The sequence below is a fragment of the Brassica oleracea genome, chromosome C3, assembly GCF_000695525.1.
Source record: "Brassica oleracea var. oleracea cultivar TO1000 chromosome C3, BOL, whole genome shotgun sequence".
Lineage (NCBI taxonomy): Eukaryota > Viridiplantae > Streptophyta > Magnoliopsida > Brassicales > Brassicaceae > Brassica > Brassica oleracea.
Genome location: NC_027750.1, coordinates 38,970,289 through 38,983,993, shown reverse-complemented (window position 1 = coordinate 38,983,993; position 13,705 = coordinate 38,970,289). Strand labels below are relative to the sequence as shown.

The window sequence follows — 13,705 nt, the reverse complement described above, 5'->3', positions numbered from 1 at the left end:
TTTGGCTTGTGTCGCTCAACTCAAAGAAGGCTACATCAAAAGCGACATAACAAATCATATCCCTCCAAAATTTTTCTCATACATAAGGGAGCTCGAGAAAAATAAAGAGGTGGACATCGAGTATGTACGGTCATGCGACAATCCCGGCTGACTTGTTCACAAAGGCCCTTCCCACTACAACGTTCCGAAAATATGTCTATGGTATCGGAATGCGGCATTTATATGACCTGTGACGAGAAAGCTAGGTCTACTATTCTCAGGGGGAGATTACAACTAAAAATTCTCTGTTAGAAATACATACATGAACATAACTAACAATCTTTTGAAATCACATTCACATATATGAATATCAAGAAAAATATTCTAATTTTGTTAAAGAGATAATATCAAAAGATATTATCAAATGATATGATTATCCACTTGCTATTTAGGATAAATATTATTCTTTCTTATTTTGTTTTTTTCTTGGAAATCGGTATAAGGTATAAGTGACCGACTCTTTTGCACTATAAATAGTATGTGTCTCATGTATTTGAATGTACAACAACAACAACACATCTGAACAAAGAGAAAAAGTTGTCACCTCTCTCTCTCACTTTTATCCACTTTAGTGTCAAATCTCTCTCTCCCTCGTTCCTTTTTCTTCTTATACCAAACCCAAAAGCCAATACTCTTTCTCTCTTGTCAACATCACCCTTACACAAATATATTGAATAATAAATATAAACTAAACCTCAGTTTTATTATACAACACAATGTAAATATTTAATAAAATCTAAGATAAACTAGCGATTTCGGTTGGACCAGATTGAACCGTGGTCCAAACGTGTATTCAACTTCGGTTCATTGTTATTGTTTTTGTTATCAGACCATTATAATGGTAGATCAAAATTGAAGCCAAAAATTATGCAGAGGCTAGTATTATTTAAAACTCAAACCAGAATTCGATTTTAAACTGATCACTAGATGTTGACCCGCACATCCGTGCGGATTTTATTATTTTTATACTAAATATTATAATTTATATAATATTATTATGTAACAATATTATTTTAAATATTTTTTTGTATTTTGTAAAATAAATTATTTTGTAAACATTATTACGTAACAATACTGTTTTACATAATTTTATGCTTTATTTCTAAAAATTTAAAATTTATATGGAAATAGAGATTATTTTTTTGGGGATACTATTAAAAACAACAAAACTTATTAAAAAAATTATAATATTTTGTACTTGCAAAATAGTTTTATAGTAAAGATCATATTTGAGAAATTGTTTTAAATACACCAACTTAAATATCATTTAAAAGAAAACTCAATTAAAGATATCATAACATTTGAGTTTAGGGTTTAACGATTCTTGTTTAGGATTTATTATTTAGGTGGTGAAGTTGAGTTTATAAAATTCTGTAAATAATTCTTATATATTTATAAATATTTTGGTAGGGTTAATTTTTTCTTTTAATAATAAATTTAAGTTATTTATAAAAATGATAATAATTTAAAGGTAAATTTAAGAAATAGTATCAAATATGAAATAAAATTAAAATTTATTGGAATTAGGTTATATACTGTAACATTAAACCAGTTTGATAAATGTGTGTTCTCTTTGTATAGAATAGTGTTGGAAGATTAAATTTGACATATATAAGTCATTCATGCTGTGACATTAGTATGCATATAGATGATAAAAGCGTATTCATGTTTAATCTATTAGTTCATGTATATATTCATTTCGTATATATTGTTCGTTCATTTATGGTTGGAGTAGGAGATGTAAAACTTTATATATAGTGATTAATAAAACATTTTGATATAGTTTTTAAATATTAAAATGAAATAGTTTTTAACTCAATGGAATATATAAATGCTAATAATAGTTGACTAAAACTTTGTATATACGATATGTAAAAAAAATGTTCTATCTTCGAAAGGAGATGTAAATTAAAATTTAACCATTAATAAGAATATTAGATATTTATTAGAAATTAAATAAATTGTAATGTTACATAATAGAAACATTTAAAGTTGTGACCTCAAAAAAACAGTTTAAATTAAAAAAAAACATTTTTAAGAGATATTTTTATTTAAAATTTTAATTAGAAATGGATATTAACAAAATATTTTTAAAATCTTTGTAAAATGTATTTTTGAAAAATAATAATTGTGAGGTGTTATTATCACCAAAATATTTTATATAATTTTTATTTTCTTTTATAATTTAAATTTATGTATTTTATGATATCTAAATTTTAAATTAATCAATTTCGGAAATAAATTTAAAATGCAACTGAAAATATTTTTATAAGATTTTGTTAGAACTTTCTTAAATAAATATTTATTTTTATTTTAAATAAAAAATAAAGATATTAAAAATATTATAATAAAGTTATGTACATTTGATAAATTTTCTATATAATGGTCTAACTTAAAATATCACACATGAAATGAAGTTTTGACATCTATTTTAAATAGAATAGATAAGTTATAAACTGGTCATATTTAGTTCATGTAAAGTTTCAGTAGATTTTGGACCAATATAAGCTTTTAGTCTTTTGATTCTCTAGATATTGTTTATTTTAAATTCACATTTTGGATTTGAATATATATGTTACATAAAGTTCTTATATGCCTTGCAAATTTGTAAATATAAGTTTGTGAATTTGTAACAACACGAGCAATTTCATAAAAACAGTGTCCAAAGAAAGAGTAAACCAAACTTATGATCAGTTTAAGATCAAATTACAGAGGGATGTCCGTGGGTGGTTCACCTTACAAGGTCTTTAATACACAAAATTATATAAATTGATATTCAGTAAATTAACAACTTTTAGTTGGATCAATTCAAAACATAACACAGTTTGATAAATTAATAAAACAATAAATTTTAGAAAACTCCTATTTAAATATATGGTCCCATAAAGATTATAAATTAATAATTGCAAATTTGTAAATATAAGTTTGTGAATTTGTAACAACACGAGCAATTTCATAAAAACAGTGTCCAAAGAAAGAGTAAACCAAACTTATGATCAGTTTAAGATCAAATTACAGAGGGATGTCCGTGGGTGGTTCACCTTACAAGGTCTTTAATACACAAAATTATATAAATTGATATTCAGTAAATTAACAACTTTTAGTTGGATCAATTCAAAACATAACACAGTTTGATAAATTAATAAAACAATAAATTTTAGAAAACTTCTATTTAAATATATGGTCCCATAAAGATTATAAATTAATAATTGCTATTTATAGAGTTTATATATGTATAAAACATTTTTTTTTTAATTCACAAATGAGTTTTATCTCAAAATTTTCATATAAATACAAAATATTCTGATAATATTGTATCAGATTACATCTAAAGAAAAATTTATGTTATATTCTTATATACACCAGATTATCACATAAGAATAATATAAAGCAAACTTTTATACTTATATAAACCGTAAAATAAATATTTTTTATTTATTGTATATTAGACACATACCATAAACTATATAAATCTAAAATAAAATTTCTGGTAAATTAATAATTCAATAAATTAATAGACTATTATGTTTCTAATTTTTTAAATTTATAGAGTTCTTATGTATACGTCTTTGGATGCAAAATATCATCAATCAAATATAGTATTTTACTATAGTATCCACACAAAATGAATGCACACAGATTTGTGGAGTTTGATACAAATAACTAAAACACATAGGGGGGGGTTTGGGGGTTATAGTCTGAACTTTTCAGACTTCATTTTAACAATGTCACTCATGATCTATAAAACTAAAACGAGATGTTACTCTCATAAGCTAAATAGATTTACCAACACAAAGATGCAAACATGAGTTCTTCACTAATATGTTTTAGTAAAATCACTAGCAACCTAATCATATTAGTTTATTCAATTCAGTTGAGAGTCTTGAGACCAATCAACCATGTGAACAAAGCTTGTGTTTGTAATAGGGCGTATTTGCTTTCTTTTCAATAAATGGGAAACAAAGTAACGAACAAAACTGATCGAATAAGTGTCTATTAGGGGCTGTTTGTTTCACCATTTGTTATCTCTATCTAGATGATTCATTTGTATGATCTATTTAAATGATACATTCAGATTTTTGTAACAGTTTGTTTGTCTATCCAAATAGCTCATCTAGATGAATTATCTAAATGAATCTTATGTTTGTTTCTTTATTTTCAATTCCATCTAAATGAGTTTAGTAAACAAATTACCAAAATACTTTTGTGTTGATTTAATCATATATTTGATATAAATTTTAACTATATTATATTTAATTATTTAATCTAATATATTTACATTAGAATTATTTCAAAATTAACGAGTTTTTTTTGCGGTTTGGGGGGGGGGAAACAAGATTTATTGGTTTTAGCGGGAAAATGCACTTTTCGATTTTGGCCAGAAAAACGAGATTTTGCGATTTAGGCAGGAAAAAACGTTTTTGCGGTTTTGGCGGAAAAAAGAGATTTTTCGGTTTTGGCGGGAAAACGAATTTTTTGGTTTTGGCGGGAAAACGGGTTTTTTCGGTTTTGGCCGGAAAACAAGATTTTGCGGTTTTGGCGGGAAAACGAGATTTTCGGTTTTGGCGGGAAAACAAATTTTTCGATTTTGGCCAGAAAACAAGATTTTGCGATTTTGGCGGGAAAACACGTTTTTGCGGTTTTGGCGGAAAAACGGGGTTTTTCGGTGTGGGCGGGAAAACGGGTTTTTTCGATTTTGGCCGGAAAACAAGATTTTGCGGTTTTGGCGGTAAAAGACGTTTTTGCGGTTTTGCCGGGAAAACAAGTTTTTTTCGGTTTTGGCGGGAAAACGATTTTTTCGATTTTGGCCGGAAAACAAGATTTTGCGGTTTTGGCGGTAAAAGACGTTTTTGCGGTTTTGCCGGGAAAACAGGTTTTTTTCGGTTTTGGCGGGAAAACGGTTTTTTCGATTTTGGCCGGAAAACAAGATTTTGCGATTTTGGCGAGAAATGCGTTTTTGCGGTTTTGGCGGAAAAACGAGATTTTCAGTTTTGGCGGGAAAACGGATTTTTTCGATTTTGGCCGGAAAACAAGATTTTGCGGTTTTGGCGGAAAAACGAGATTTTCAGTTTTGGCGGGAAAACATGATTTTTGGCGTGAAAACGCGTTTTTGCAATTTTTGCGGGAAACACGTTATGGCGGGAAAACACGTTTTTGCGATTTTGGCGGGAAAACGTGTTTTTGTGTTTTAGCGGAAAATGCGTTTTGGGGTTTTGACGTGAAAACATGTTGTGATTTTCGCATGAAAATACGTTTTTGCAAATTTGGCGTAAAAACACGTTTTTCCAATTTTGGCGGGAAAATGCGTTTTGGAGTTTTGACGTGAAAAATTAGTTTTTAGGTTTTCGCGGGAAAACGCATTTTTGCAGTTTTGTCAGTTTTCGTGTGTGACAAAATGATATTATGTTTAGGTTTGTAATTTGTGAAGTACATTAAGGGCATAATAGACGTTATACCATTTTGAATGAACCATCTTCATTCAAATGATCCAAATTGGTTCTGCTGGATGGACTTTAAAATTAAGCCCAAATTTTTTAAAGTCATTCGGATGATTCATCTGGATGAGTTGCACTTTTAGTGTCTAAACAAACAAAACTCTCATCTTCGTCCAGATGGCTCATCCGAATGGAGAAACAATTTCCATGCTCTGTTCATAATCTCGTCTTCTACAAACGGACGCAATGACCACATCAGAGTGTAAGTATCTAGTTCATCAAATGAGGTCTTCAAACTAAGCGATCTCACAACCTTTTCCTGCAAAAAACAGTATCATAATCATCCATTGTTTTTTGATCAAAACAAAAATCATCCATTGTTTTTCAGTAAAAAAAATATGAATTTCAAAGATCCAACATGCAGAATATCTAAAGGTTCAAGATCTCACAAACCTGCATAACATAGTTCTGCTTCACCATACTGTAAACCACTGCAATAACTGTAGCGTACTCTGTAACTTCAGGTTCTTGAGCAAAAGGTACAGTTTCGTTCTCCTGAAACCAACCAACATTACTCTCTAAAATCATTCTTCAAAAATAATGTGTATTGAAACCTTACTTCACTCGTCACTTGTCGCAAATCATCACTAGATTCTTCATCTAGTTGTGTGGAGAGCTTTGTTGCAGTCTCAATTGCAAGGGCAGCATCATCAGTGAGACGCTCGAGGTCAGATAACAAGCTTTGAGCTGCATTTACAACATCTTAAAGATTAGAAGGGCGTACTTGCTTAAGTATGTCGAAGTGAGTTGATGACATGAAATATTACACAAAGAAATATGGCGATAAACAGTAGATTCATTATTACCTTTGATTAGGTGGTCAGAAAGTCCTGATAGAGATGTATGCACTTCTTGCAAACAAAAAATGAGAGACGTGTAAGCAGAAACGAATAATTGCTGAAGAGTGTTTTCTAAAACATGAAAGTTTTCGCATAAATTAACAAACTACGAGAGTTAAATCAAAAGAGTTGAGGAGTAAAGTTACAATCCCGTGTGCTTCGTGCAGCATCATCGATGTTAATACAGCCTGCTTCTACGTATGATTTAAGCCGTCTTGTTTCATTGTTCTTGAGAATGTTTTCGATCAACTTGGAGGAAGTGACTATTGGAGAGCGTTTGAGCAAGCCTGGGAAAGAAGAAATTATGTCAGAGAAGGTCGACAGTGAAAACAATAAATACAAAGCATAACGTACAGAGTCCTTGCTGAAAGCGTAGAAGAAAGATGTTTGTAGCATTATCTAGTTCCTCAAGCTTTGTGATCCTATAAGCATTGCAATAATCCAAGATTCAAGAGTTAGAGGGTTTTAAAATAGCAAATACTAAAGTGAGCACATACAGTATATGGTAAAGACTCTTTACTAAAGAGAATCAATCATAACAAAACATACCCTGTCAAAAAGTCTTTGAAAATCTCGTAAATATTCTGCTTCAGCTCGCTTCTCACTTCCATCTCTCTTGTCTTGAATTCTAAAAGACACATGTAAACACATCTGTTCAAGCTAAAGCCAGAAGAAAGTTGAGAGGCAGAAGTTCTATTTAGCTTGTATAGGGTTATGAAAAGCAACGTAAAGAGATCCAACAGTTTCAAAGCAAAGAGTGAGCAAACTATGAAAACACTTTCTTAACGAAATTGAATCTTTAACTTTAAACCCACTGAACACAAAAGAAAGACTGCTTCTGAAACAGAGTTATCAAGAAACTCGCAAAGTCAAAGGAGAAGAAGAGTGACACAACACAACCTTGTAAAGTACACAAACTCAAGAACATCTCATGAACTAACAACGCATGCTCTCATCTAACTTTAGCTCAACAACATGACATGACACTCAAGAACAGGACACTCAAGTCATAACTTTGGCTAGAAAGCTTTACCTTCTTCATGTGCTAGTACAAAAACAAGACAAGATTAGTTCACAAGTTGAAAGTATTACTGAAGACAAAGACAAGAACCGCATAACAAAAAACTTAGCTATCTGAGAATAATAAAAAAAATTATTTCCCACAATCACAAGTCAGATTCTAGAGTCAAACTGAAACAGAGAAAAGGCTTAAACACTATGAAACATTCTCACACGATGTATATACCAGTGAACACTATTATAAGAAGCAATATAAGATAAATCTACGAATTTCAAACACAAACAAATTCTTCAAAAACCCAGAACATAACTTTCCTCTAGTTCGAAATCTAAACTAATCCCAGATTGATCGTAAGGCCTAACCTGGGTTTGCTCTAGTTCGAGAGAGAGAGACTGGCGGAGAGAGAGAAGAAGAGATCGTCGTCTAAGTTTGAGGAAGAAGAGAGAGATCACGCAAAACAAGGTCGTTTCAACTTAAAACTTGGATTTATTTTTTTATAAATTTATTTAAACCCATCCTTATTTCAGCTAAACCCTGAAATGCTTTAGAACAATTAATTAGGGTTAGGGCTTTTAGTTTTTATCTATGGGCTGGACCAACCCTTAATACCTCAGCCCTACACAACAACACTAGTCGATTTCGCCAAACATAGAGAGAGCATTCAACAAACCAGAGTTCGGTTTTTGCAGGAGACTACGTGACGTGTGGAATGGTGGCCGACAAAGCTCTCAGGGAGACGCCGGAGAAGGCTGAATCCGGCGGTGGAGAGAAGAGGCTATCGAGATTCTGGGGTTTGGTGAATAAATAACTGGGGATAATGTTTGGACATTGACCCAAGCAAAGATTTGATTCGTTAAAAATGAGAAAGATAAAGATTTTCTTGCCCAAAAATGGAAAGTTAATTTCCGTTTTTGTTTTTTACTTGTCTCCATATATATGTATATACACACACATCAATCAATCAAATCAGAATTATCTCAATACCGTGCAAATAGCTGTACAAACCAAACCCAAAACGAAAAACAAAACGAGTCATGTTGAGAGTGGAGACTGGAGTGTGAGGCGTTTCTTTAAAACTGTGCCTCCGAACTAACTTGAAAACTTAAACCCAACGTGTCATGTGTCAATGGTGTTGGCGTTGAGTTTTGTTTCCTTTATTATGAACTTTACTGCCTCCTCCTCCTCTATACAACTTTGTGTGGCTGTTCTGTCCGTAAGACGCGTTCTTCACACCTTTGGTTCCCGAAAGCGGGCTTGTCCCGTAAACTCTTTGTTGGTTTCTTGCACCACTGGGTGCTGACACTGCAGTGGCCACGCGGGGGATGTTGCATGAACTGTTTCTCACCGTGGCAATGGCTCGAGGGCTTCCATAGAAAGGCTGCCCGGCCGGGGTGGTGGCCCTGTCAGCTCGTGGGCTACCATAAGGACTCGGGGCGTTGACCAGCATTTCCTGGTTAATAAAATATTTTGCAATCAGAACATAATGAAATGTTTGTTACCTTAATAACTAAGATTCAGATCAAGTAATGTGTTTTTTACCCTTTGTGGAGTCTGGTAAAATCTGGGACCCATGTGGGAAGAATTGTTTACTGTTTGTGGATAAGAGACTCGGCGATGATTGGCTCCTCCTGTGTCGATCCACGTAGCTGGTCTGCCACCACCATGGCTTTTCCTAAGACTGGCAAATGCAGGTGGCTCGTGTCCCATGAAGTAGTAAGAGCTGTGATGTTCTTCTCTGCATAAAGTAGGAGTTGGAGCCCATTGTTGTCCTTTGGAAGCAGCATCTTGATTGTAGCTCTGGAAAGTGCATGAGGATTGAGAATATGAATGGCCCATGAAAGGGATGTTTGCTGGTATGAGACTCGGTGCTTGTTTCCTGTAAGGAAGCCCGGGATACGATGCCATACTCCAGTCTTCGATTGTGATTCCTTGTTTGGCGGCGAGGTCGAACACTTGTTTCTCTTCGACTCCTAAACCCATGAGCAGATTCCATAGGTTTCTCTGAGCTTCCCTTTGGTTGTATATGATTTGGTCCCTCATTGCCATTTCAAACTGTAGTTCGGTATTACCCATCCCCTATATTTATGTGAAAACAGCAGCAGTAAATGTTAGTCAGTAGTGTAGGAATCTCAAGACATTACTTAGTTTACTCTACTCACCAGAAGCTTGTACTGGTTGAGAATGTGCAGATAAGTTTTGTTTCCATTGTTATTTATTGCTTCATTGAGCATATCCTGTAGTTTGCAACGATGCTTTTCATTTTCTTCTATTTCCTGTACGAACAGAGGCATGAGCATGACTGCAAAGATATATTGCAGAGTTGAATGTAATATATGATTAAAAAGAAGGTTTACTCTCTGGTAGTTAACACCGGCTTCATCATTGTCTCTGATATTATCAAGTATTACTTGACGTCTGCTACTTAGAGCCTCAATATCCTTCTCTGTCGCCTATAATATAAATAAGAGGTTACAGTAATGCAATATAATGACCTCTGGATTAAGAGAAGCTTTTTAAACGCAACCTGTTTCGCAATGGCATCATCGAGATGCTGAAGTTCAGTACGGTTCCTGAGATTAGTTTCTTCAAGCTCGAATAATGCCTTCTGTAAGTTTATACGTTCCTGAACATTTTCACTGATCTGGTGACTTAAACCATCCAACCACGAAAGTTCACGTTCAACACCTCTTTCAAAAGGTATGATGCTAAGCTGCGACTCCTTTTCTGCTAGTTGCTTCTTCAGCTGAGAAACCTCACTCTATGAAACCAAAGTTCTGAGTTATGTACTGCTACTACATTCAATCTGTAACAAAAGTGGATGAAAGTAATGAACTTACTTGAAGATTGTCGATCATTCGTTGGTAGTCTGACATATGAGTGTCGATGGTACCAATATTTTTCTACAATGCATTGAAAAGCAAGTAAGTACTTCTTGACCAATTAGCAATATTGTGGACTAAGAGGAAAATAACTGTCACCTGGATGTGGGTCTTGATCTCTTTTGCTCGGTCAGCATATTTCAGTGTGTTCACAGTATGATGATACTGAGTATCAGCAGGTGATACAGTTGCAACCATCACCGTCTGGGAGTTCCCACTCAAACCATCTTTAAGAATACGCGTAAGTTTGCTGACATTACACACGTCTGTCAGCCAAAAAAAGATGGCCATTTTAAAATCAGAAAGATCACATATCGACACATACCTGTTTCTGTATGGGACATAAGCAAGACCCTTTTTGTGTTGCTTCCCTAATGCATTTATGCAATTTGCTAGAGCAAGGAGTGAGCGATTAATATTAGCTCCATCCCTCAGTTTCTGACCTCCATTGTTAGTCTCAGCTGCTCTTTCACTGCCAGCAAGATCTACCAGAGCGAGTTTCCCTCTCATAACTTGATTTTGATTCTTTTGCCTTCTTTTTACTGCAATCTCCAGAACTGCGTGGGACCTGGTAATTGACAGGCACATTTATATAGATAATGGACCACTGCGAGTTCGTTTCCAAGAAAAAAAAAGGTTTCCATTGCAGTGTGAGATCTAGGGATTCGGAAGAGACAAGCTTCCAACATTAACAGCTTATTCAGGAGATAGCATTGCTCACCTTGATGATGTACTGTTCATCTCAGTGCTCTCAGTTTTTCGTCTACTGTTCCCTAAGTTCAGCAGTTCAAGAATTCGATCAGCAGAATATACCTACAAAAGAAACACTTTGGCTAAGGCCTCAAGATCAGGTTTAAAGTGATCTCCGCAAATCTGGTTTTGCAGGAGGAATGGTCTTATCGCATCTAGAAGGAAAGAAAAGTATGGAGACCTTGATTGATCGCAGGCCAGCAACTACTATTCCCTGCTCCGGATCCTCTCTGAGCTCCAAATGACCGGATGACTTTTCAAGCAGATCGTATATAACCTGAGTTGCAATTGAAACATATTATTATGTGAGAAAGAGTAATGAAAGATCACCACATACACACACACACACACACACAAAAAGACGAAGGAGAAGAACCAAATTTATCAAAGGGGGAGGCTTACTTCATTGTAGACTTCAAGATAGGAGCAAGTCACTTCGAAGTCATCAGAGCTCTTGTCACACTTAATCATGTCAAATATGGTATTCAGGCTGAGAACCATCAATCCAGGGTCACTTCGTGTTCCAACCATTGTATATGTTTTGCCGCTAAGAGCAAAAAGAAAAAAAAATACGATGCATCATTAAGAGTCAGATAACCAAAAAAATTGGAGAGGCCATACTGCATTAGTTTTCCTGAGATAGAAGGCCTAATCAAAAATCCAGTTTAAGGTTTAGATTACTTAAGCCAGAATATTTTTGGTAAGCTAAAGAGGCACATTCACTTGTAGTCTTTGCTATGATGCTACATCACTGCATACCTTCCAGTGGAACCATAGGCAAAGACTGTAGCGTTGAGTCCATGAACAACTCCAGAGATCACAGAAGAAATACTCCTATACACATTCTGAAAAGAAAAACAAATACATGTTTAAGAGTCAACCTTAAACCACAAGTCAACCTTCTCACAAACACACTACGAACCTAAACATTTTCCAGAAAAATTCTCAAATAGAAAGCATAGATCCTAATGAAACCACAAGTTTCCAGAGAGAGAGAGAGAGAGACTGGGACCTTGTTGGTGCTCTCAGGGCCAAAGGCATGATCAAAACAATACTTCTTCTCTTTAGTCCGATTCTGAATCCGGTCAAGGTAGTCCTTCGATAAGTCAGGGTCCAACACTATCACCTCCTGAAATTCAAAATACAACTCAAAATAAAATTAGGGAGAACAATTTTCAAATCGAATCAGAGACTGTGGGAGTAATTGAAACAGACCTTAGAGTTATTCACTCGAACGATGTCTCTTCCACGTTCTTTCTCCATTAACGGTCTACATTTCACAGCGACCTAACGAGAATTTCAAACTCAGACGAGGAACAACGGACAACAAAAATTAAACGAGAGAGCTAACCGTTAGTGTCGTCGTCTTCTTAGCAACGGGAGCTCTGATGCTCGGCATTTCGTCACTTTGATAACGAAGACCAATCACAATGCGGCAAAATGGATATTCATTCCAAAGTTTTTGAAGGTTTCAAGATTTTCTCTCTGTATTAATTCACCGTTTCAAAAATTTATTAATAGAAATAAGAAAATCAATAAATGCATCAAACAAGAAAATATTTTTATTTCTTTTTGTAAATCAGGTGGAGGAGGAAAATAAAGATCGTGCGAGAGGGATACTGTGTCTGGATCACGTGTATGACGGTGCATTTTGTAGTAGAGGTGTTAATTCGATCAGACCCGTTGATTTACGTTTCTTAACGGTCAAGATCGTCCTGTACTTCAAAGTAGAGTATGTGTGGGTCCCCTTCCGGTTTATTGTAAAGATTTATTTACAATAGCATTTATAGTAATATTTAATCCACAAGATTTTGATTTGGATCTTTGTTGCAAATTGATTTCTTAACTAATTTAATTTGACGAAGTTGCAAAATCTGTACACGACGTGCCATCTAATACCATAGGATATACATGATTTTCTGACGTGACATTTGAAACGAATTCGTATTAATAATGATAAACTCATAAAATATATATTTTTTTGTTCTGACAAAAGAAATTGTCTTTTATTTTGTAAAAAGAACATAATTAAAATTCTTTAAAAGTTGTCACAATGAAAAATTGGCTGACTACAGTTGTGTATATTAGAATAGGGAATCATATATTCATTTCATATACTTTATGTAACCCGTGTAACTGGATTGGTTACCTCCACCTCATGATGAGTTCGATTAAGGCAGAAGAGAAGAAGAGAGATTAATCTGGGGAAAACTATTATATACATGAATATTAATTTCCCCTCGGCTAACGAATTAGAATCCTCCAGTATTGTAAATATATGGTAAAAACCTCTTTTTTTTTTTGTAACTTTATGGTAAAAACCTTGCAGAATCATATAACTCGTGTTTTACTTCTCGATCCCATCTTATCTTTTTTTTTTTTTTTTTTTTTTTTGGGTTTTGATGACCGTGGGGTTCCCATGCGGTAAGCCCAGACTAATCCCCACGAGGCCTTCCATCTGGACACGCACGGTTATAGGCGGGAAGGTGGCCAAGGCAACTCGAACCCAGGACGAACACTCCAGCCGGAGTTCCAATACCACTAGGCCAAGAGCTCTTGGTTAAAATTATAAATGCATGACTGCTACCCACATAGAAGTATGGGTACTCACACCTAAGTTTATTTCTAATTTTAATATGTGCATGTGCTGTAAACTCAACTTGAAGTTTATATCTCACCGAA

General features: G+C 34.2%; 2 protein-coding genes across 3 annotated transcripts; both read right to left on the bottom strand.

The window, feature by feature from the left end:
• Positions 1-5,588: 5,588 nt before the first annotated feature.
• Positions 5,589-8,143, bottom strand: LOC106335334. 2 transcript variants are annotated; one of them, XM_013773833.1, is made up of 8 exons: positions 8,065-8,143; positions 6,923-7,001; positions 6,728-6,795; positions 6,520-6,660; positions 6,341-6,382; positions 6,094-6,221; positions 5,928-6,029; positions 5,589-5,793 (listed from the first exon to the last, which is right to left on the bottom strand). In XM_013773833.1, exons 2-8 carry the CDS (start codon positions 6,982-6,984, stop codon positions 5,638-5,640), a joined length of 699 nt encoding a protein of 232 aa, XP_013629287.1. In that variant the 5' UTR covers positions 6,985-7,001; positions 8,065-8,143; the 3' UTR covers positions 5,589-5,637. The 2 variants fall into 2 exon arrangements, with proteins under 2 accessions (XP_013629287.1, XP_013629286.1); XM_013773832.1 differs by lacking the exon at positions 8,065-8,143 and adding an exon at positions 7,757-7,885 and having other exon boundaries at positions 5,590-5,793.
• On the bottom strand, positions 7,138-12,537 carry LOC106335333 (kinesin-like protein KIF19). Its single transcript, XM_013773831.1, has 16 exons — positions 12,375-12,537; positions 12,239-12,310; positions 12,036-12,152; positions 11,783-11,868; positions 11,426-11,570; positions 11,205-11,300; positions 10,995-11,086; positions 10,599-10,841; positions 10,373-10,523; positions 10,232-10,294; positions 9,919-10,152; positions 9,749-9,844; positions 9,554-9,667; positions 8,934-9,470; positions 8,065-8,844; positions 7,138-7,418 (listed from the first exon to the last, which is right to left on the bottom strand). The coding sequence occupies exons 1-15, from the start codon at positions 12,420-12,422 to the stop codon at positions 8,518-8,520; spliced, it is 2,421 nt and encodes an 806-aa protein (XP_013629285.1). The 5' UTR covers positions 12,423-12,537; the 3' UTR covers positions 7,138-7,418; positions 8,065-8,517.
• Between the last annotated feature and the right edge of the window lie 1,168 nt (positions 12,538-13,705).

Excerpts from the sequence above, each read along its gene's own strand:
- LOC106335333 (XM_013773831.1), bottom strand. The coding sequence starts at position 12,422 with ATGCCGAGCATCAGAGCTCCCGTTGCTAAGAAGACGACGACACTAACG. Across the intron at positions 12,153-12,238 it reads TTCGAGTGAATAACTCTAAG|GAGGTGATAGTGTTGGACCC; the intron begins GTCTGTTTCAAT and ends TTTGAATTTCAG. Across the intron at positions 9,471-9,553 it reads TCAACCAGTACAAGCTTCTG|GGGATGGGTAATACCGAACT; the intron begins GTGAGTAGAGTA and ends ACATAAATATAG.
- LOC106335334 (XM_013773833.1), bottom strand. The coding sequence starts at position 6,984 with ATGGAAGTGAGAAGCGAGCTGAAGCAGAATATTTACGAGATTTTCAAA. Across the intron at positions 6,661-6,727 it reads ACGCTTTCAGCAAGGACTCT|GCTTGCTCAAACGCTCTCCA; the intron begins GTACGTTATGCT and ends CTTCTTTCCCAG. Across the intron at positions 6,383-6,519 it reads TGCACGAAGCACACGGGATT|TGCATACATCTCTATCAGGA; the intron begins GTAACTTTACTC and ends GTTTGCAAGAAG.